Source organism: Diorhabda sublineata, chromosome 4, assembly GCF_026230105.1.
Source record: "Diorhabda sublineata isolate icDioSubl1.1 chromosome 4, icDioSubl1.1, whole genome shotgun sequence".
NCBI lineage: Eukaryota > Metazoa > Arthropoda > Insecta > Coleoptera > Chrysomelidae > Diorhabda > Diorhabda sublineata.
The window spans coordinates 37,020,069-37,045,305 of record NC_079477.1 but is presented as its reverse complement, the minus strand read 5'-3'; the positions used below and the strand labels follow the sequence as shown (position 1 = coordinate 37,045,305).

Below are 25,237 nucleotides of genomic sequence, written 5' to 3'. Positions count from 1 at the left end.
CTAGATAAACGAAGCGTATAAAAAAAGAGGCAAGTTTAGGGAGCGAGGCAGTCTAGAAAATGATGTGAGATCGAGAAAAATTATATAAAGTGAGACAGGAGTAAGAAAATGAGTGTATTCGGCGAAGCAAAATCGAAAAAGAGTCTGGGAAGTGAGGCAAAATTTAAAAAAGACCTTGAGATCACTATTGAAAAGAGTATAAAAAGCGAGGCGGCATTAAAAAAAGAAATTTAGAGAAAGAGGCGACATCAATAACAACGTAGAAAGTGAGGCAAGATTAAAAAACAAGTCTAGGAAGCGAGGCAATAATGAAAAGGTTATAGAAAGTCCAGCGACATTAATACAGGAATTCAGGGATCTAGGCAAGATCGGAAAGAATGTAGAAAACGAGGCAAATTTGAAAAAAGTGTTAAGGGAGCGAGGCAAGATTGAAAAAAGTGTCTAGAAAGGGAGGTGATATTGTAAAGAGTAAACATATTGAGAGATAGCATTAAAAAAACTAATTTCGGAAGCGAGGCTTGATTGAAAAGAATATAGATAGCGAGGCAAGGTTAACAAACGACTCTAGGAAGCGGGGCAATATTGAAGAGAGTGAAGAAGGCCGGGAGGCGTTAAAAAGGGGATTTAAGAAACAAGGCAAGATCGGAAATAATGTAGAAAACGAGGCAATATTTGAAAATAGTGTTAAGGGAGCGAGGCAAGATTGAAAAAAGTGTCTAGAAAGGGAGATAATATTGTAAAGAGTAAGGATATTGAGAGATAGCATTAAAAAAACTAATTTCGGAAGCGAGGCTTGATTGAAAAGAATATAGATAGCGAGGCAAGGTTAACAAACCACTCTAGGAAGCGGGGCAATATTGAAGAAAGTGAAGAAGGCTGGGAGGCGTTAAAAAAGGGATTTAAGGAACTAGGCAAGATCAGAAATAATGTAGAAAACGAGGCAAATTTGAAAAAAGTGTTAAGGGAGCGAGGCAAGATTGAAAAAAGTGTCTAGAAAGGGAGATAGTATTGAAAAGAGTATGGATATTGAAAGATAGCATTAAAAAACTAATTTCGGAAGCGAGGCTTGATTGAAAAGAATATAGAAAGCGAGGCAAGGTTAACAAACCACTCTAGGAAGCGGGGCAATATTGAAGAAAGTGAAGAAGGCCGGGAGGCGTTAAAAAAGGGATTTAAGGAACAAGGCAAGATCGGAAATAATGTAGAAAACGAGGCAATATTTGAAAAAAGTGTTAAGGGAGCGAGGCAAGATTGAAAAAAGTGTCTAGAAAGGGAGATAGTATTGAAAAGAGTATGGATATTGAAAGATAGCATTAAAAAAACTAATTTCGGAAGCGAGGCTTGATTGAAAAGAATATAGATAGCGAGGCAAGGTTAACAAACCACTCTAGGAAGCGGGGCAATATTGAAGAGAGTGAAGAAGGCCGGGAGGCGTTAAAAAAGGGATTTAAGGAACAAGGCAAGATCGGAAATAATGTAGAAAACGAGGCAATATTTGAAAAAAGTGTTAAGGGAGCGAGGCAAGATTGAAAAAAGTGTCTAGAAAGGGAGATAGTATTGAAAAGAGTATGGATATTGAAAGATAGCATTAAAAAAACTAATTTCGGAAGCGAGGCTTGATTGAAAAGAATATAGATAGCGAGGCAAGGTTAACAAACCACTCTAGGAAGCGGGGCAATATTGAAGAGAGTGAAGAAGGCCGGGAGGCGTTAAAAAAGGGATTTAAGGAACAAGGCAAGATCGGAAATAATGTAGAAAACGAGGCAATATTTGAAAAAAGTGTTAAGGGAGCGAGGCAAGATTGAAAAAAGTGTCTAGAAAGGGAGATAGTATTGAAAAGAGTATGGATATTGAAAGATAGCATTAAAAAAACTAATTTCGGAAGCGAGGCTTGATTGAAAAGAATATAGATAGCGAGGCAAGGTTAACAAACCACTCTAGGAAGCGGGGCAATATTGAAGAAAGTGAAGAAGGCTGGGAGGCGTTAAAAAAGGGATTTAAGGAACTAGGCAAGATCAGAAATAATGTAGAAAACGAGGCAAATTTGAAAAAAGTGTTAAGGGAGCGAGGCAAGATTGAAAAAAGTGTCTAGAAAGGGAGATAGTATTGAAAAGAGTATGGATATTGAAAGATAGCATTAAAAAAACTAATTTCGGAAGCGAGGCTTGATTGAAAAGAATATAGATAGCGAGGCAAGGTTAACAAACCACTCTAGGAAGCGGGGCAATATTGAAGAGAGTGAAGAAGGCCGGGAGGCGTTAAAAAAGGGATTTAAGGAACAAGGCAAGATCGGAAATAATGTAGAAAACGAGGCAATATTTGAAAAAAGTGTTAAGGGAGCGAGGCAAGATTGAAAAAAGTGTCTAGAAAGGGAGATAGTATTGAAAAGAGTATGGATATTGAAAGATAGCATTAAAAAAACTAATTTCGGAAGCGAGGCTTGATTGAAAAGAATATAGATAGCGAGGCAAGGTTAACAAACCACTCTAGGAAGCGGGGCAATATTGAAGAGAGTGAAGAAGGCCGGGAGGCGTTAAAAAAGGGATTTAAGGAACAAGGCAAGATCGGAAATAATGTAGAAAACGAGGCAATATTTGAAAAAAGTGTTAAGGGAGCGAGGCAAGATTGAAAAAAGTGTCTAGAAAGGGAGATAGTATTGTAAAGAGTAAGGATATTGAGAGATAGCATTAAAAAAACTAATTTCGGAAGCGAGGCAAGATCGAACAGAATGTAGAAAGCGAGGCAATATTTGAAAGAGTGTAGAAATTGAGGCAGCAGTGGAAACGGTATATGTGAGGCAGGAAATCAAGCAATTTTAGGATTATTTTTCAAATTTTTAACACGTTTAGAATGTCATTTCTCGATTTAATGTTTTCTATTCATCAAAACGTATAAAAATATATATATATATATAACATTCTATATAAAATACTTTCTCCTTACTGTACATGGTTCGTTGTTGAGTTTAGTGAGGCATATTTATAATATGTTTATGAAAATAAATAAATAAAAATCATCGAACCAGCTACAGTAAGAAATGACACATTCACTATATTCTGTCAAAAATTAATTATACTTAATCACCTAATTGTTGATAGATTTTTCGACTAGATTGAAAGGGCACTGGGTGGTCGAGTAACGAAAACTTACTTTCCGACGAACTCGATCATTTTTTCAAGTTCCTGCCATTCCTCGTCCATTAGTAAGCTTTCGACACAACCCCTGAAGTATTTATCGGAAAAGCAGTTTACCCTAAACAAAAAAATAAATTTTTATTAATTAGAACGATCAAATTTTGAAAATTTTCTTGTTAGAATGATGCATTAACTCATTCAGTCCGTTCACGTTACGAGTTTCAATGTAAGTAATCGATAGGGGAGAGCGGGAAGTTTGTTATGAAAAGAAACCTGCGAATCCGGCTCTGTTCAGCCGATTTTTATGAATTAAACAAAAATTTAAGTAGATATTTCGAAAGTAAATTATATTAATATTAAAATAGCGAAAACTGCATGTCGATATCGCAAATCAGTCCCGAGATATCTTAAAAAATGTGCAAATGGCGGGAATTCGAATCCAAACGTCATTTAGGCTACTAGATGGCGTTATCTTAATGTGTAGCTAATACGAGAGTTGCCGCTCAAGTTTCGCGATATGGCGACACTGATGAGAATATGTCAAATCTGACATTGACATCATAATGTTTGACATTTGACATTTGTGAACGTCGAGTTGTTGCAGATACTTGAAATATAATGAATTTTCGTTTTTGATTATATAAAAACTTAACATGCAAACGATTGTTTATTATACAAAATATGATATTTAAAATAGTTGGAAAAACCATGCAAAATATCTCATTTATACAGGATGTAACAAAAAAGTGAGAATTACGTGGCTGTTTTCCCCATTACAAATTCGTCCTACGACTTTTTTTATCTCCTGATTAATATTCACCGAACTTTTTTTCGTTTTCTTTGTTTTTCAACGTAAGAAAACAAATCAACTCACCTTTTTGTTACAATTTAATTCGATACAAATTTTTTTTTCGTTAACCATTTCAAACATGCACGAAAGATTAGTAGTTATATACAGAGCGATGCTGAATTATGGTACAAATTCGAGCGTACGACCGTTAATAGGCTTTAGAAGTACCGCCCGAACAATTAGAGTCTAATAAAACAAAAAAAGAAATTAATCAGCGCAAACGATTCAAATAGAACTTTTTATCGTACCCTGTATACGACGTAAACGACGGTTTTATAGGAGAATTAAATCTTATTATGTATCTGCACGTATTTTTATTAATATACCTGATTAATTTCTTGTTTAGCTTGTTAAACTATAACTATGTAAGTATAAAGTGAGGTTAGTCGTTAATGAATTGATAATAATTCATTCATTTGTACCTAAATTACATCTCCCCCGTTTAATTGTTTTATCATTTCCTGGATTTGTCCTATATCATCACAAAGAAGGGTTTCACAACACCCTCCAAAGTATTTTGTTGAAAAACAATCTTCCCTGTAATAAAATTTAGATAAATAAATGACGTTTATTGGGATTTTATTTACCTAAGCATCGTATAGTCGCTGAAAACATCATGTTCGATGGTTTACGAATGGGAAATTTTATTATTAACGTTGGTAACACTTGAAATAACCGAACAAAAAGTGTAAGTGATATCAATATACATGTATGACAACGTGTCATGAAGTTGGCTACGAATGCGAATAATAATAGTACAGTGAATGTTGGTTTTTATCTAATATTGTTGTGGAAAATAAAATATTAAAAATAACTTCGTAAGAACTCCAGAGAAGGATTAATTATGAACAAAAATTGTTCTATAAACATTTTTTAAAAAGTCATTATTTTCTGAGTTATTTTATATTGAAAAAAAATTTTTAAAATTTTCTCTCGAAAAAATCGGAAAATTGATTTTCTACAAAAAAAATATACTCAAAATAACATGAAATTATAAAAAAGAAGTAAATTGATTTGTTTTTTAATCGAATCAGTGTGATATGTACTGAAATACGGGTGGTTGAAGATAGTTTATAAAATAGATATCGAAATACGTATGTTTAAAGTGAAAAAAATTGGAAATTTTTAGTTTTAGAAAAAATTTTGTAGTACATATTTTGAAGTATTTATAAAAATATTCAAAATGGCGTAAATTTTAAGTCATTAGCATGAAAATTGAATTAGTTATGATAAAAAGAAAAGATATTTTTCTATTTTATTTAAAATAAATTCAGTATTTTTATAATAACTTCGAAAATAAAAAAGATACAAAAAATTTACAAGATTGAAAAAATTTTAGTCTGTTCTTACATAATATTTTGGTTTTTAAATTATTTGTCTAGAATAAAAATTAACTGAGATATAGCTTTCAATGAAAAATATTGTTAAAATTTCAAAAAAAAATCAGTTTTTTGATAATAACTTCCAAAATAAAAACGATACAAAAAATTCACAAGAATACAAAAATTTTAGTCTATTTTCACATAATATTTTGGTTTTTAAATCAATTGTCTAAAATAAAAATTAACAGAGATATAGCTTTAACTGAAAAAAATTGTTAAAATTCAAAAAAATTCAGTATTTTTATAATAACTTCGAAAATAAAAAAGATACAAAAAATTCACAGGATTGAAAAAATTTTAGTTTATTTTTGCATAATATTTTGGTTTTTGAATTATTTGTCTAGAATTAAAATCAACTGAGATATAGCTTTCAATGAAAAATATTGTTAAAATTTCAAAAAAAAATCAGTTTTTTGATAATAACTTCGAAAATAAAAACGATACAAAAAATTCACAGGAATACAAAAATTTTAGTCTATTTTCACATAATATTTTGGTTTTTAAATCAATTGTCTAAAATAAAAATTAACAGAGATATAGCTTTAACTGAAAAAAATTGTTAAAATTCAAAAAAATTCAGTATTTTTATAATAACTTCGAAAATAAAAAAGATACAAAAAATTCACAGGATTGAAAAAATTTTAGTTTATTTTTGCATAATATTTTGGTTTTTGAATTATTTGTCTAGAATTAAAATCAACTGAGATATAGCTTTCAATGAAAAATATTGTTAAAATTTCAAAAAAAAATCAGTTTTTTGATAATAACTTCGAAAATAAAAACGATACAAAAAATTCACAGGAATACAAAAATTTTAGTCTATTTTCACATAATATTTTGGTTTTTAAATCAATTGTCTAAAATAAAAATTAACAGAGATATAGCTTTAACTGAAAAAAATTGTTAAAATTCAAAAAAATTCAGTATTTTTATAATAACTTCGAAAATAAAAAAGATACAAAAAATTCACAGGATTGAAAAAATTTTAGTTTATTTTTGCATAATATTTTGGTTTTTGAATTATTTGTCTAGAATTAAAATCAACTGAGATATAGCTTTCAATGAAAAATATTGTTAAAATTTCAAAAAAAAATCAGTTTTTTGATAATAACTTCGAAAATAAAAACGATACAAAAAATTCACAGGAATACAAAAATTTTAGTCTATTTTCACATAATATTTTGGTTTTTAAATCAATTGTCTAAAATAAAAATTAACAGAGATATAGCTTTAACTGAAAAAAATTGTTAAAATTCAAAAAAATTCAGTATTTTTATAATAACTTCGAAAATAAAAAAGATACAAAAAATTCACAGGATTGAAAAAATTTTAGTTTATTTTTGCATAATATTTTGGTTTTTGAATTATTTGTCTAGAATTAAAATCAACTGAGATATAGCTTTCAATGAAAAATATTGTTAAAATTTCAAAAAAAAATCAGTTTTTTGATAATAACTTCGAAAATAAAAACGATACAAAAAATTCACAGGAATACAAAAATTTTAGTCTATTTTCACATAATATTTTGGTTTTTATATTATTTGTCTAGAATGAAAATTAACTGAGATATAGCTTTCAATGAAAAATATTGTTAAAATTTCAAAAAAAAATCAGTTTTTTAATAATAACTTCCAAAATAAAAACGATACAAAAAATTAACAAGAATACAAAAATTTTAGTCTGTTTTCACATAATATTTTGGTTTTTAAATTATTTGTCTAGAATGAAAATTAACTGAGATATAGCTTTCAATGAAAAATATTGTTAAAATTTCAAAAAAAAATCAGTTTTTTGATAATAACTTCCAAAATAAAAACGATACAAAAAATTCACAAGAATACAAAAATTTTAGTCTATTTTCACATAATATTTTGGTTTTTAAATCAATTGTCTAAAATAAAAATTAACAGAGATATAGCTTTAACTGAAAAAAATTGTTAAAATTCAAAAAAATTCAGTATTTTTATAATAACTTCGAAAATAAAAAAGATACAAAAAATTCACAGGATTGAAAAAATTTTAGTTTATTTTTGCATAATATTTTGGTTTTTGAATTATTTGTCTAGAATTAAAATCAACTGAGATATAGCTTTCAATGAAAAATATTGTTAAAATTTCAAAAAAAAATCAGTTTTTTGATAATAACTTCCAAAATAAAAACGATACAAAAAACTCACAAGAATACAAAAATTTTAGTCTATTTTCACATAATATTTTGGTTTTTAAATCAATTGTCTAAAATAAAAATTAACAGAGATATAGCTTTAACTGAAAAAAATTGTTAAAATTCAAAAAAATTCAGTATTTTTATAATAACTTCGAAAATAAAAAAGATACAAAAAATTCACAGGATTGAAAAAATTTTAGTTTATTTTTGCATAATATTTTGGTTTTTGAATTATTTGTCTAGAATTAAAATCAACTGAGATATAGCTTTCAATGAAAAATATTGTTAAAATTTCAAAAAAAAATCAGTTTTTTGATAATAACTTCGAAAATAAAAACGATACAAAAAATTCACAGGAATACAAAAATTTTAGTCTATTTTCACATAATATTTTGGTTTTTATATTATTTGTCTAGAATGAAAATTAACTGAGATATAGCTTTCAATGAAAAATATTGTTAAAATTTCAAAAAAAAATCAGTTTTTTAATAATAACTTCCAAAATAAAAACGATACAAAAAATTAACAAGAATACAAAAATTTTAGTCTGTTTTCACATAATATTTTGGTTTTTAAATTATTTGTCTAGATTAAAAATTAACTGAGATATAGCTTTAACTGAAAAAAATTGTTAAAATTTGAAAAAAATTCAGTATTTTTATAATAACTTCGAAAATAAAAAAGATACAAAAAAATCACAAGAATAAAAAAATTTTAGTCTATTTTCGCATAATATATTAGTTTTTGAATTATTTTTCTATAATGAAAATTAACTGAGATAAAGGTGCTATAGTTTTGCAAACGAAATGGAAATCTGTATTTTTGGAATAAATTATTTAAAAATTTAAAAAATATTAACTGAAATAAAAATTTTTTCCACAATACTTAAAACTGTCAAAATTTTCTACAAAACTGTTTTTTATCTCATTAAATAAGTCAAATATCAAAGAAATTATAAATGAAAAACCAAAACTTAATCATCATATAAACATTTAGTTATTAAGGGTAGTTTTTAAGGGTTGAATCAACGTTATTTAATATTTATTATAATCTAAACTATGAAAATAAGTATTATAAACATTTTAAAATCTTTATTTGAAAACTTGAATATAAAAGCGCTGTTTTATTTCTATACGTAAAAACTTTAGTATAAGGGTTGGTTTTTACCCCCTAAAACGTTCAATATATATATAAAATTTCATCTAGGGCGGTCTATTAGCGAATTTAAAAAAAAATAATTGTGGGAAAATTCGGACATAATACTAGATCTGTTCCCAAATCGACTGTACTATTATAAATGTCTAGGTCTGAAGTCTATTACAAAAGTGACTGTTAAATCAAATCAAAACATTCTCACTATCATTTAATTAATTACAAACAGAAGTTTATGATTCACACGAAATCAAATCTTAGAATTTCACACAAAGTTTTTTTTTTTCAAACCCGCCTACTACGTCCTCATATAAATAATTCCATTTTTTTTACGTGGAATTCGTTTAATGATGTTCCAATTATATATAATTAAGTCGAAGGTATTTCCTGCCGATGCTGAAATACGAGGGACTTTGATATGATTAAAAAAAAAAATTAAGATTGCGTCGACGTCATGGGGGATTCTCGATACGAGACTGGATCCCGATTACCTGGACTCGGTACATTCCATTCGTTTCCTAGAATTTAGATTTCGACATCCGATTTTAAAAATACCAGTTATACAGAGTGTACTTTTTATCTGTTTCTTCGTATATGATGTTTATTTAAAGTGATATCGATTATTTCATTTTTATGTTATTTAAACACATCGTATATATAATTATAGTCGTTTTTAATGACGATAATTGCAGTTGGGATGTTTGTGGAACTTTTTTTGAAGATATTTGGAACGTACGGTTGCAAATTGCTCCGCGAATTTAAATCGTATTTTATAAAATGAAAGAATCGTTGGTAGTGTGATATAAAGATTGTAAAAAGGCGTTTAACTTTGTCAAATAACCTTTTTGTATCGCAAAAAATATAAAGTTTAATACTGTTACTCGAATTTTGAGTATTTTAAACTTTTAAGCTGATATCTTTTTTATTTTTATTTGTACGAGAAAATTGCTTTCAGCAAAATTATAGGGAATTTTATGCTCTATAACATGATTAAAATAAATTTCTAAAAATTTTTTTTTAAACCTTATTTTTTTTTGAAAAATTAAATTTTTTTTTCATTTATTCCAAAAATATAATAAAAATAATTGAAACAAAATGATATTTTACACAAATATAGAAAAAATATTGCTGATTAAGGTGATTTTTTCAAATTTTGAAAATTCAAAATGGCGGCTGCGTAAACTGCATTTTTAATATATTTTTTCAATCGCTGTTTATTTATTCAATATTAATAATTTTGAAATGTAGTTTATTGCAATTGATAGAAAAATAGTTGTAGTTTAATGCACTATATGAAATTTTTTTTCCAAATTTTTTTTTATAAAATTTTTTAATATTTAAACTGAAAAAAAAATTAATTTTTCAATTTTTTTATGATTTATTAATGAAAAAACCATATTGACTCAAATTTCAAATTATAATAGGAAAGACCTCTAAAAATCACACATTTTGTAAAAAAAAATTTTTAATCCGACCATTGGTAGCCGAGATAACGGGGGTCAAAGTACGTACCGACAATTACCTAGCGGAGTTTAATTTTCATTATCTCGATTTCTACTTGTCGTATTATGAATTTTTTTTACCAAAATGTGAGGTTTTCAAAGGCATTTGCTTTTATTGTTTTAGGGGAAAATTAAAATTATATTTTCAGTATGAAATTTTGAAAAAAATTAAAAAAAAATTTTTTTAATTAGTTTTTTGGAAATTTATCAGAGAAAATTTAATTTTATTATCAGTTTGATATCATAATAGAAAAGAGGATCAAAAACTATACATTTTGGGAAAAAATTTTGTTTAAACGATGATTATATCCCGAGATAAAAAAAGTTTTTGTCAGCACCTTTAACTTTAACTTTCTATATCTCGGGTTCTAATGGTTCTATTACAAATATTTTTTTTTCAAAATGTATTATTTTTGAAGATCTATTTTTCTATAGTTTCAAACTAAAGCTAAAATAAAATTTTAGTTGGTAAAATTTTTAAAAAATCTAAAAAAATACCGTTTTTTTAATTCAAGCGTTAAAAAATTATGTGAATAAATTCTTGAAAATTTTTTTTGTAAATGTCTACTGAATTACAGTTTTTTTTCTGTCTAATGCAACAAGTTGCATCCCAAAATTTTCAATAGTAAATAAATACAAAGCGATTTAAAATAAAATTTTAAATTCAATTTTCTTGGCCGCCATTTTGAATTTTGAAAATTTAAAAACACCAACTTTTTTAGAAACTTTTTCTCTATATTTATACATAATATCAATTTTTTAAAATTATTTTTAGTATATTTTTTACTCAAATAAACAAATTTTGAAATATTTGATGTTTTTTTGATAAATTAAGGACCTAGATAATTTTTTATCGTGAATCTAATTATATCACTTTATAGAGCATAAAATTTTCTATAATTTCGATATTCACAAGTTTTTTATACGAACAAAAATAAAAAAGATATGAACAATAACAACTCCAATAATACAATAATCGACTTAAGCAAATGTTTTAAGTATTCAAAAAGAAATTTTATTATCAGCAAAGTACGTTATTTTATACACACACACTGTATAAATAGAACGATTAAAACATGTTGATGCTTAAGTAAAACATCCATATACAAGGTGGTCCTATATAGAAAAGTAAAAACATCATCGATCAACAAACAATTACAATAATACGCGAAAATAAACTTAGTACGAACCTGCATAACGAATAAATCGAAGGTTCCTTGAAAAGATTGTAGCAATCCTCGCAAATTCTGTCTAATTTGGCGAAAATCGTTTTATCGTAAACTCCTTTACATTGTAAGTCATAGAAGGACCTTTTGGTGATGCGGTGACGGCTCAAAAGATTGGGAGACCTGTTTACCAAGTTTCCGGATACTATTTGCATGAATAATCCTATTGCCAGACACACCCAACCGACTTGAGTGTATCGAACACCCTGCGATGATTTGTGATTCATCTGGAACAACGAAAAGTCTATTAGTTGGTAGATTATGTACTGAAGATGATAAATTGGTCGTCGAAATGAGAATTATACTTATGAGAGTGTTGCTTAGCATGACAGACTACTTTACCGTCACATACTTTGAAAAAAAAGCTGAGATAAAGGAAGTTAAAGTTGAAGGTACCGACAGAAATTTGATTTATATTGTCGAACTTTAACTTCCTGTATCTCGGGTTCTAATGATCGTATTATGAAATTTTTTTTTCCAAAATGTGTGGTTTCTAATAGTCTTTCCTTTTATACTTTCGGTTGGAAATGGGATTTTCATTATTAAATTTGGGAAAAACTGAAAAAACATTATTATTTTTTTAGTTTTTTGGAAATTAGTTAAAGAAAATTCAATTTTAGTTCCTTTTCAAAATTATAATATGAAAGATATTTAAAAAACACACAATTTGAGAGGAAAAATTTTGTAATACGACAATTAGAACCCGAGATAAAGGAAGTTAAAGTTGAACGTACCGACAGAAATTTGATTTATATTGTCGAACTTTAACTTCCTGTATCTCGGGTTCTAATGGTCGTATTATGAAATTGTTTTTTCCAAAATGTGTGGTTTTTAATAGTCTTTCTTTTTATACTTTCGGTTGGAAATGAAAAATGGATTTTCATTATTAAATTTGGTAAAAACTGAAAAAACATTATTATTTTTTTAGTTTTTTGGAAATTAGTTAAAGAAAATTCAATTTTAGTTCCTTTTCAAAATTATAATATGAAAGATATTTAAAAAACACACAATTTGAGAGGAAAAATTTTGTAATACGACAATTAGAACCCGAGATAAAGGAAGTTAAAGTTGAACGTACCGACAGAAATTTGATTTATATTGTCGAACTTTAACTTCCTGTATCTCGGGTTCTAATGGTCGTATTATGAAATTGTTTTTTCCAAAATGTGTGGTTTTTAATAGTCTTTCTTTTTATACTTTCGGTTGGAAATGAAAAATGGATTTTCATTATTAAATTTGGTAAAAACTGAAAAAACATTATTATTTTTTTAGTTTTTTGGAAATTAGTCAAAGAAAATTCAATTTTAGTTCCCTTTCAAAATTATAATATGAAAGATATTTAAAAAACACACAATTTGAGAAAAAACATTTTGTAATACGACAATTAGACCCCGAGATAAAGGAAGTTAAAGTTGAAGGTACCGACAGAAATTTGATTTATATTGTCGGACTTTAACTTCCTGTATCTCGGGTTCTAATGGTCGTATTATGAAATTTTTTTTTTCCAAAATATGTGGTTTTTAATAGTCTTTCCTTTTATATTTCCAGTTGGAAATGAAAAATGGATTTTCATTAATAAGTTTGGGAAAAACTGAAAAAACAGTATTATTTTTTTAGTTTTTTGGAAATTAGTCAAAGAAAATTCAATTTTGGTTCCCTTTCAAAATTATAATATGAAAGATATTTAAAAAACACACAATTTGAGAAAAAAAATTTTGTAATACGACAATTAGAACCCGAGATAAAGGAAGTTAAAGTTGAAGGTACCGACAGAAATTTGATTTATATTGTCGGACTTAAACTTCCTGTATCTCGGGTTCTAATGGTCGTATTATGAAATTTTTTTTTTCCAAAATATGTGGTTTTTAATAGTCTTTCCTTTTATATTTCCAGTTGGAAATGAAAAATGGATTTTCATTAATAAGTTTGGGAAAAACTGAAAAAACAGTATTATTTTTTTAGTTTTTTGGAAATTAATCAAAGAAAATTCAATTTTGGTTCCCTTTCAAAATTATAATATGAAAGATATTTAAAAAACACACAATTTGAGAAAAAAAATTTTGTAATACGACAATTAGACCCCGAGATAAAGGAAGTTAAAGTTGAAGGTACCGACAGAAATTTGATTTATATTGTCGGACTTTAACTTCCTGTATCTCGGGTTCTAATGGTCGTATTATGAAATTTTTTTTTTCCAAAATATGTGGTTTTTAATAGTCTTTCCTTTTATACTTTCGGTTGGAAATAAAAAATGGATTTTCATTATTAAGTTTGGGAAAAACTGAAAAAACATTATTATTTTTTTAGTTTTTTGGAAATTAATCAAAGAAAATTCAATTTTGGTTCCCTTTCAAAATTATAATATGAAAGATATTTAAAAAACACACAATTTGAGAAAAAAAATTTTGTAATACGACAATTAGAATCCGAGATAAAGGAAGTTAAAGTTGAAGGTACCGACATAAATTCGATTTATATTGTCGAACTTTAACTTCCTGTATCTCGGGTTCTAATAATCGTATTATGAAATTTTTTTTCCAAAATGTGTGGTTTTTGATGGCCTTTCCTTTTATACTTTCAGTCGTAAATGAAAAGTGGATTTGCATTATAAATTTCGAAAAAATTGAAAAAAATACTGTTTTTTTTATTTTACACAATAAAAAATTAGGTAAATAAAAATTTTTGAATTTTTTTTCATATCGTTCATTAAGCAACATTCATTTTATGTCTATTACAGTAAACTGCATCCGAAAATTATTAATAATAAAGAAATAAACAGCAATTAAAAACATAGATATATAAATTCAATGTACTCGGCCGCCATTTTGAATTTTTAAAATTTGGAAAATATCAATCTTATTAAAAACATTTCCTCTATATTTTCACGCACTATCAATTTGATATTCTTATTTTTCTTATATTTTTTTTTTAAAAATAAACAAGTTTTCAACTTTTTTATCAATTTTTTGGAAAAATTACAGCTTAAAAGAGATTTTTTCGGGAAATCTTGTTTCCCATGTTATAAAACATGAAATTTTCTACAATTTCCATACCTATAATTTATTTATACATTTTCGTCGCAACGATTAGATATACAATTTCAAAACTAGTTAGTTTTGACATACCCCGTATAATGTATGTGTTATTATGTTAATTACATTGAAAATTATTTTAAAATATGTACGAAAGATTATTATAAAAAATGTGGTAGCCCAATTTACATAATACATACAAAAGCTGATGCATCATTTATAATAATCTCAATTATAATTAATTTCTTCATAATAGAAAATTATTTTTAATTATTATGGAAAAAACAATGGAAAATTATGTCAATTATCACAAAAAATCCATGAGATAATGTTTTTAATTCAAGGTAGATCGCATTTGATTGTTTAAATATGGAATATATAAAATATATTTCTGTCGTTTATGTTTCGTTAATCCCCCGTATAATATTTTTTTCTCTTAAAATTAAATTTATGAATATTCATTGCTATTAACTCATTTGGATACTTCTAAATGATAATTATCAATTTTTATTACAATGTATGGAATTTCCAAAGTAGATTGGGAGGTTCATTCAAATTTATAGTATTTCTAGAGTCAAAGAGAATTTTTTTCCAAAATATATCGATTTCAAAACGAAATAACCCAAATTTAAGATATTTTCAATGTTATTTATACGTTTCTATAAGAATACATGACTTTCTAAAGTAAATTGAGATTTTTACGAAAATTTATAGTATTTTTAAAGTCAAAGAAGATTTTTTTCGAAAAATTATCGATTTCCAAAGGAAATAAGTCAAATATACGATATTTCTAAGTCGATTATGAATTTCTATTAGAATTTATGGTATTTTTGAAGTAAAATAAGACTTTTTATCAAAATTTATAGTATTTCTAGAGTCAAAGAGAATTTTTTTCCAAAATATATCGATTTCAAAACGAAATAACCCAAATTTAAGATATTTTCAATGTTATTTATACGTTTCTATAAGAATACATGGTGTTTCTAAAGTAAATTGAGATTTTTATGAAAATTTATAGTATTTTTAAAGTCAAAGAAGATTTTTTTCGAAAAATTATCGATTTCCAAAGGAAATAAGTCAAATATACGATATTTCCAAGTCAATTATGAATTTCTATTAGAATTTATGGTATTTCTGGAGTAAAATAAAACTTTTTATCAAAATTTATAGTATTTTTAGAGTCAAAGAGAATTTTTTTCCAAAATATATCGATTTCTAAACGAAATAACCCAAATTTAAGATATTTTCAATGTTATTTATACGTTTCTATAAGAATACATGACTTTCTAAAGTAAATTGAGATTTTTACGAAAATTTATAGTATTTTTAAAGTCAAAGAAGATTTTTTTCGAAAAATTATCGATTTCCAAAGGAAATAAGTCAAATATACGATATTTCTAAGTCGATTATGAATTTCTATTAGAATTTATGGTATTTTTGAAGTAAAATAAGACTTTTTATCAAAATTTATAGTATTTCTAGAGTCAAAGAGAATTTTTTTCCAAAATATATCGATTTCAAAACGAAATAACCCAAATTTAAGATATTTTCAATGTTATTCATACGTTTCTATAAGAATACATGGTGTTTCTAAAGTAAATTGAGATTTTTATGAAAATTTATAGTATTTTTAAAGTCAAAGAAGATTTTTTTCGAAAAATTATCGATTTCCAAAGGAAATAAGTCAAATATACGATATTTCCAAGTCAATTATGAATTTCTATTAGAATTTATGGTATTTCTGGAGTAAAATAAAACTTTTTATCAAAATTTATAGTATTTTTAGAGTCAAAGAGAATTTTTTTCCAAAATATATCGATTTCTAAACGAAATAACCCAAATTTAAGATCTTTTCAATGTTATTTATACGTTTCTATAAGAATACATGACTTTCTAAAGTAAATTGAGATTTTTACGAAAATTTATAGTATTTTTAAAGTCAAAGAAGATTTTTTTCGAAAATATATCGATTTCAAAAGGAAATAAGTCAAATATACGATATTTCCAAGTCAATTATGAATTTCTACTAGAATTTATGGTATTTTTGTAGTAAAATAAGACTTTTTATCAAAATTTATAGTATTTCTAGAGTCAAAGAGAATTTTTTTCCAACATATATCGTTTTCAAAACGAAATAACCCAAATTTAAGATCTTTTCAATGTTATTTATACGTTTCTATAAGAATACATGACTTTCTAAAGTAAATTGAGATTTTTACGAAAATTTATAGTATTTTTAAAGTCAAAGAAGATTTTTTTCAAAAAATTATCGATTTTCAAAAATAATAAGTCAAATATACGATATTTCTAAGTCAATTATGAATTTCTATTAGAATTTATGGTATTTCTGGAGTAAAATAAAACTTTTTATCAAAATTTATAGTATTTTTAGAGTCAAAGAGAATTTTTTTCTAAAATATATCGATTTCTAAACGAAATAACCCAAATTTAAGATATTTTCAATGTTATTTATACTTTTCTATAAGAATACATGACTTTCTAAAGTAAATTGAGATTTTTACGAAAATTTATAGTATTTTTAAAGTCAAAGAAGATTTTTTTCTAAAATATATCGATTTCCAAAGGAAATAAGTCAAATATACGATATTTCCAAGTCAATTATGAATTTCTACTAGAATTTATGGTATTTTTGTAGTAAAATAAGACTTTTTATCAAAATTTATAGTATTTCTAGAGTCAAAGAGAATTTTTTTCCAACATATATCGTTTTCAAAACGAAATAACCCAAATTTAAGATCTTTTCAATGTTATTTATACGTTTCTATAAGAATACATGACTTTCTAAAGTAAATTGAGATTTTTACGAAAATTTATAGTATTTTTAAAGTCAAAGAAGATTTTTTTCGAAAATATATCGATTTCAAAAGGAAATAAGTCAAATATACGATATTTCCAAGTCAATTATGAATTTCTACTAGAATTTATGGTATTTTTGTAGTAAAATAAGACTTTTTATCAAAATTTATAGTATTTCTAGAGTCAAAGAGAATTTTTTTCCAACATATATCGTTTTCAAAACGAAATAACCCAAATTTAAGATATTTTCAATGTTATTTATACGTTTCTATAAGAATACATGACTTTCTAAAGTAAATTGAGATTTTTACGAAAATTTATAGTATTTTTAAAGTCAAAGAAGATTTTTTTCTAAAATATATCGATTTCCAAAGGAAATAAGTCAAATATACGATATTTCCAAGTCAATTATGAATTTCTACTAGAATTTATGGTATTTTTGTAGTAAAATAAGACTTTTTATCAAAATTTATAGTATTTCTAGAGTCAAAGAGAATTTTTTTCCAACATATATCGTTTTCAAAACGAAATAACCCAAATTTAAGATATTTTCAATGTTATTTATACGTTTCTATAAGAATACATGACTTTCTAAAGTAAATTGAGATTTTTACGAAAATTTATAGTATTTTTAAAGTCAAAGAAGATTTTTTTCTAAAATATATCGATTTCCAAAGGAAATAAGTCAAATATACGATATTTCCAAGTCAATTATGAATTTCTACTAGAATTTATGGTATTTTTGTAGTAAAATAAGACTTTTTATCAAAATTTATAGTATTTCTAGAGTCAAAGAGAATTTTTTTCCAACATATATCGTTTTCAAAACGAAATAATCCAAATTTAAGATATTTTCAATGTTATTTATACGTTTCTATAAGAATACATGACTTTCTAAAGTAAATTGAGATTTTTACGAAAATTTATAGTATTTTTAAAGTCAAAGAAGATTTTTTTCTAAAATATATCGATTTCCAAAGGAAATAAGTCAAATATACGATATTTCCAAGTCAATTATGAATTTCTACTAGAATTTATGGTATTTTTGTAGTAAAATAAGACTTTTTATCAAAATTTATAGTATTTCTAGAGTCAAAGAGAATTTTTTTCCAACATATATCGTTTTCAAAACGAAATAACCCAAATTTAAGATATTTTCAATGTTATTTATACGTTTCTATAAGAATACATGACTTTCTAAAGTAAATTGAGATTTTTACGAAAATTTATAGTATTTTTAAAGTCAAAGAAGATTTTTTTCTAAAATATATCGATTTCCAAAGGAAATAAGTCAAATATACGATATTTCCAAGTCAATTATGAATTTCTACTAGAATTTATGGTATTTTTGTAGTAAAATAAGACTTTTTATCAAAATTTATAGTATTTCTAGAGTCAAAGAGAATTTTTTTCCAACATATATCGTTTTCAAAACGAAATAATCCAAATTTAAGATATTTTCAATGTTATTTATACGTTTCTATAAGAATACATGACTTTCTAAAGTAAATTGAGATTTTTACGAAAATTTATAGTATTTTTAAAGTCAAAGAAGATTTTTTTCTAAAATATATCGATTTCCAAAGGAAATAAGTCAAATATACGATATTTCCAAGTCAATTATGAATTTCTACTAGAATTTATGGTATTTTTGTAGTAAAATAAGACTTTTTATCAAAATTTATAGTATTTCTAGAGTCAAAGAGAATTTTTTTCCAACATATATCGTTTTCAAAACGAAATAACCCAAATTTAAGATATTTTCAATGTTATTTATACGTTTCTATAAGAATACATGACTTTCTAAAGTAAATTGAGATTTTTACGAAAATTTATAGTATTTTTAAAGTCAAAGAAGATTTTTTTCGAAAAATTATCGATTTCCAAAGGAAATAAGTCAAATATACGATATTTCCAAGTCAATTATGAATTTCTATTAGAATTTATGGTATTTTTGAAGTAAAATAAGACTTTTTATCAAAATTTATAGTATTTTTAGAGTCAAAGCAGAGTTTCTACGAATTCAAATGATATCCATATGAAACAATATAAAATAAGGATATTTAAATCAAGTCCTTACAAAACTTCTCTGTGTCCTTTTTTTAGTCATAATTTCCTGATTTTTTGTGGTACCAAGATCAAGTAAACACTCTGTATAATAGGATTACATTCAACGACGAGAATCTCGTAATCAAATTTTGTAAAATATTTATTTGTTAAACCGAAAAACTTACTTTGATTTCACGACTTAACAACAAAGACGAAATGCATCAATAAACCTGAGTGACTGAAATCAAACTGCACATCCCCAAAGTGGTTGTCATATATTTTTATTTACCCTTTGACATCACCAATTAATTAGTTGGACAATCATCTCCAGGTTTTCATCATTCCAAACAGAATCCAATCGGTTTTATGAGAATTAAACTCGATGTAAGAAAATTGCAATCAATTTCTATATACTCTAATTGTGTTAATAGGGAGACTTTATAATACAGGGGGCGAAATTCACCCTTATTAGTTGGTTAATGGAAAAAACTCTGCCATCTAAAGTCTCGAAGTTTATTAAATTGTGAAGAAATACGAAAATTTGAAGCGTTTATAATAAACGACCGGAAATCAATGTTTTTTCTTTAATTTCAGTATATTTTTTTTGATTTCAGTATATCAGTGACTCAATATAAGTTTAAATATTTGACGTTAACAATAAATTTTACGCTGGCTCCATCCAAATCTCTTAGTTGTAGTAGTTCGAATGTATATGCTGGAAAAATCACATGAAACCCAAAATTGTGAGGAAATGTCCTTAATTATCACTTTATATATGAGTTACTGACTTTTGATTGTTGGTAGTACCACGTACTGTTGTTAGAAAAAGATTTTTTTATTATAACTTTGGAATTGTATGCGGAGAAAATTTTTTTTTCGCACTTTTAAGTTTTTTTCTTATATCTCGGAAACTGAGGGGTCTACGGTGGATTTGGTGATTATATTTTTTGAAAAGCATCAAATTTTACGTCGATTGATATCTTTAATATTGAAATTGGTTTAGGGGTTTGGACACAACACGTGATTAAAGATTCAATAAGTCTTTAAATTTTGTAATCACACTTTTTCAGTTTTTTATCCATATCTCGAAAAAAAAAAAGACTTGTAGGGAAAAAATCATTACTTTCTTTTTTGTAAAGCATTAAATTTTACATCGATTGATAGCTATAATATTGAAATTGGTTCAGGAGTTTGGACACAACACGTGATTAAAGATTCAATGTCTTTATATTTTGTAATCACACTTTTTCGATTTTATCACTTATATCTCAAAAACGACGGCCTTTAGCAAAAATTTCTTACTCTCTTTTTTTTAAGAGCATTAAATTTAACATCAAATGATGTCTTTAAAATTGAAATTGGTTCAGGGGTTTGGACACAACACGTGATAGTAGTTTCACTAAGTTTTAAAATTTTGTAATCACACTTTTTCGATTTTTTCACTTATATCTCAAAAACTACGGCCTTTAGCAAAAATTTCTTACTTTCTTTTTTTTAAGAGCATTAAATTTAACATCAAATGATGTCATTAATATTGAAATTGGTTCAGGGGTTTGGACACAACACGTGATTAAAGATTCAATATGTCTTTATATTTTGTAATCACACTTTTTCGATTTTATCACTTATATCTCAAAAACGACGGCCTTTAGCAAAAATTTCTTACTTTCTTTTTTTTAAGAGCATTAAATTTAACATCAAATGATGTCTTTAATATTGAAATTGGTTCAGGGGTTTGGACACAACACGTGATTAAAGATTCAATATGTCTTTATATTTTGTAATCACACTTTTTCGATTTTATCACTTATATCTCAAAAACGACGGCCTTTAGCAAAAATTTCTTACTTTCTTTTTTTTAAGAGCATTAAATTTAACATCAAATGATGTCTTTAAAATTGAAATTGGTTCAAGGGTTTGGACACAACACGTGATTAAAGATTCAATAAGTCTTTAAATTTTGTAATCACATTTTTTCAGTTTTTTACCCATATTTCGAAAAAAAAAAGACTTGTAGTGAAAAACTCATTACTTTCTTTTTTGTAAAGCATCAAATTCTACATCGATTAATATCTATAATATTGAAATTTGTGTAGGGGTTTGGAAATAACGCGAAAATATTTTTGTCGCTACTATTTTTGCTATAACTTCGAAAGTATATGACCGATCCAAAATTTTTTCATTCATTTGATAGATAATTGAATTTATCATGAGATTCCGTTGATATAATTTTGATAACATCCCATGAAATACCCATAAAAGCACATCTAAAACATCAAACTGTTGTTGAAACCGAATTTTTTTGTAACATTTTTCACCATAACTCAAAAACTGTGAATCTGATTGAAGTTTTATTGTTTTCGTCTGAGAGATAATTGAATTTAAAACAAATAATGTTTATAGAATCTTGATAAAATCCCTTTAAATACCCATGACAGAAATCTTAAAACCACGTACAGCTATCAAACCCATTTCTGTGCCATATTTTTCGCCATAACCTCAAAATTATATGTCCAATTCAAAATTAAACATTAATTTAATGATAAAATTGTTTTTTCTCCACTGAAAATCAGTCGTTCCTTATATACGAGGTTACATCATAAAGAAAAAGTACACCATAATGTGCCTACCCATTCGACCGTTATTTTCACAAAAAAAATGACCATAACTACGTCACAATTCATATCCCCAGCCACCTAATACACCTGATCTAACTCCTATTGATTACTATTGTTGCAAAAACTAGTTAGAAAGCGATTTAAAACAAGTAGTGATAACTAGGATGTATTTTGACAAAATTATCGACAATACTGAATTTTTTGTATCGTATTTCGTTGATTTTTTATTTAATTAACGTCCCATATATATATTTTTTTTATTAATATATTTTATTTATACTTACGTCAATCAAATTTCATTAACGTTAATGTTAGATTTCACCTTTAAAAAAACCAGTTTTGATACTGACAAATATTTGTCTAGCACTATTTTTTTTTTAAGTTAAAATGATGTAATTAAGTGTAATTGGAAACCTATTAATATAATTTTCGAGTTCGTCAACCTTTTTTTTTACATTTAATATAAGAATTGTAACTAAAAGTATTATGAAACTTTTGGGATGACCCTCGTATGATATTTAAATATATTAACGATATTAATTTAGTATGAGAATCGGTGCTTTGGTAAAAAATAATTATAACCTCATTAGAGACCATCTTAGAGCGAATTTATTATCATATATCGAAATTGAAATATGTAAAAAATGAAAGTGTTTGTATTCAACAGTTGTTTTAATGAATTTTCGTATCGACTTGTAACTAATTTTAAATTCTTTACGTGTGAGAGAAAGTAAATGGACTAGTTGTAGAAGATGTGGACGTAATGGCACCGATTTGTGATGTTTTTTCGGTTAATTGAATGAGAAACTGAAACGTTTCAACAGAAAATTTTTTTAAAAAATTATAGGTGTTCCAGTTTTCCAGTTTTTTACTTATATCTCGAAAACCACGGCCTGTAACGAAAATTTTATACTTTTCTTTTTTAAAAAACATAAAATTTCACGTCGATTGATGTCTATAATATTGAAATCGGTTGAGTGGTTTGAGCAGCTCACGTGCTCAAAGTTTAGCTAAATCGAGAAAATATATATGAATTTTGTTTTCGCGTTGTTTCGGTTTTTTCACTTATATCTCGAAAACAACGGTCTGTAGCGAAAATTTTATACTTTTCTTTTTTAAAAAACATGAAATTTCACGTCGATTGATGTCTATAATATTGAAATCGGTTGAGTATTTTGAGCAGCTCACGTGCTCAAAGTTTAACTAAGTCTAGAAAATATATATGAATTTTGTTTTAGAATTGTTGCGGTTTTTTCACTTATATCTCGAAAACGAAGACCTGTAGCGAAAATTTTATACTTTTCTTTTTTAAAAAACATGAAATTTCACGTCGATTGATGTCTATAATATTGAAATCGGTTGAGTGGTTTGAGCAGCTCACGTGCTCAAAGTTTAACTAAGTCTAGAAAATATATATGAATTTTGTTTTAGAATTGTTGCGGTTTTTTCACTTATATCTCGAAAACGAAGACCTGTAGCGAAAATTTTATACTTTTCTTTTTTAAAAAACATGAAATTTCACGTCGATTGATGTCTATAATATTGAAATCGGTTGAGTGGTTTGAGCAGCTCACGTGCTCAAAGTTTAACTAAGTCTAGAAAATATATATGAATTTTGTTTTAGAATTGTTGCGGTTTTTTCACTTATATCTCGAAAACGAAGACCTGTAGCGAAAATTTTATACTTATCTTTTTTAAAAAACATAAAATTTCACGTCGATTGATGTCTATAATATTGAAATCGGTTGAGTGGTTTGAGCAGCTCACGTGCTCAAAGTTTAGCTAAATCGAGAAAATATATACGAATTTTGTTTTCGCGTTGTTTCGGTTTTTTCACTTATATCTCGAAAACAACGGTCTGTAGCGAAAATTTTATACTTTTCTTTTTTAAAAAACATGAAATTTCACGTCGATTGATGTCTATAATATTGAAATCGGTTGAGTATTTTGAGCAGCTCACGTGCTCAAAGTTTAACTAAGTCTAGAAAATATATATGAATTTTGTTTTAGAATTGTTACGGTTTTTTCACTTATATCTCGAAAACGAAGACCTGTAGCGAAAATTTTATACTTTTCTTTTTTAAAAAACATGAAATTTCACGTCGATTGATGTCTATAATATTGAAATCGGTTGAGTGGTTTGAGCAGCTCACGTGCTCAAAGTTTAGCTAAATCGAGAAAATATATATGAATTTTGTTTTAGAATTGTTGTGGTTTTTTCACTTATATCTCGAAAACAAAGCTATTTGGTGAAAATTTTGTACTCTTCTTTTTTAAAAAGCATTAAATTTCACATCGATTGGTTCCTATTATGTTGAAATCGATTAAGGGGTTTGAACGTAACAAGTGATTAAATATGTACCAAGTATTTGAATTTTGTTTTTGCACTTTCTCAGATTTTTCCTTATATCTCGAAAACAAAGTCATTTGGTGAAAATTTTGTACTCTTCATTTTTAAACAGCATTAAATTTCACGTCGATTGGTGTCTATTATGTTGAAATCGATTAAGGGGTTTGAACGCAACAAGTGATTCAATATGTACCAAGTATTTGAATTTTGTTTTTGCACTTTCTCAGATTTTTCCTTATATCTCGAAAACAAAGTCATTTGGTGAAAATTTTGTACTCTTCATTTTTAAACAGCATTAAATTTCACGTCGATTGGTGTCTATTATGTTGAAATCGATTAAGGGGTTTGAACGCAACAAGTGATTCAATATGTACCAAGTATTTGAATTTTGTTTTTGCACTTTCTCAGATTTTTCCTTATATCTCGAAAACAAAGTCATTTGGTGAAAATTTTGTACTCTTCATTTTTAAACAGCATTAAATTTCACGTCGATTGGTGTCTATTATGTTGAAATCGATTAAGGGGTTTGAACGCAACAAATGATTCAATATGTACCAAGTATTTGAATTTTGTTTTTGCACTTTCTCAGATTTTTCCTTATATCTCGAAAACAAAGTCATTTGGTGAAAATTTTGTACTCTTCATTTTTAAACAGCATTAAATTCTAAGTTAATTCATGTTTAGAACATCAAAATCGGTACAGCGGTTCGTACGCTATATCCATTCAAAGTTTAGCTGCATGTTCTTTGTAGCAGTTAGATATCTTACTAGTTTTAACTACTAAAATTCCCTAATTTTATCATGCAATAATTATTTTTTGTAAACTCACTTTGTTATATCACTATTTTCGTTTAAATTCGCTAAAACAGTCCTTCAAATAAACATAGATAACTTAGTGAAAAGACTGAAGAGGACGAAGCCTTTTGAGTTAGTTATAAGACAGTTTTAAGGCATTTTT

At 26.2% G+C, this 25,237-nt stretch overlaps 1 protein-coding gene across 3 annotated transcripts in view; it reads right to left on the bottom strand.

The window, feature by feature from the left end:
* Positions 1-3,118: 3,118 nt before the first annotated feature.
* LOC130442569 (ion transport peptide-like) overlaps positions 3,119-25,237 on the bottom strand; it is a 34,369-nt gene continuing 12,250 nt past the window's right edge. For 2 of the 3 annotated variants that reach the window (XM_056776782.1, XM_056776783.1), the window contains exons 2-4: positions 11,378-11,640; positions 4,407-4,521; positions 3,119-3,252 (exon numbers count right to left, since the gene is read on the bottom strand). In XM_056776782.1, coding sequence (XP_056632760.1) covers positions 4,407-4,521; positions 11,378-11,640 — 378 coding nt within the window. In that variant the 3' untranslated portion in view covers positions 3,119-3,252. Of the gene's footprint in view, positions 3,253-4,406; positions 4,522-11,377; positions 11,641-19,496; positions 19,553-25,237 lie in introns of those variants that run through there. The other variant, XM_056776784.1, reaches the window with a different exon arrangement.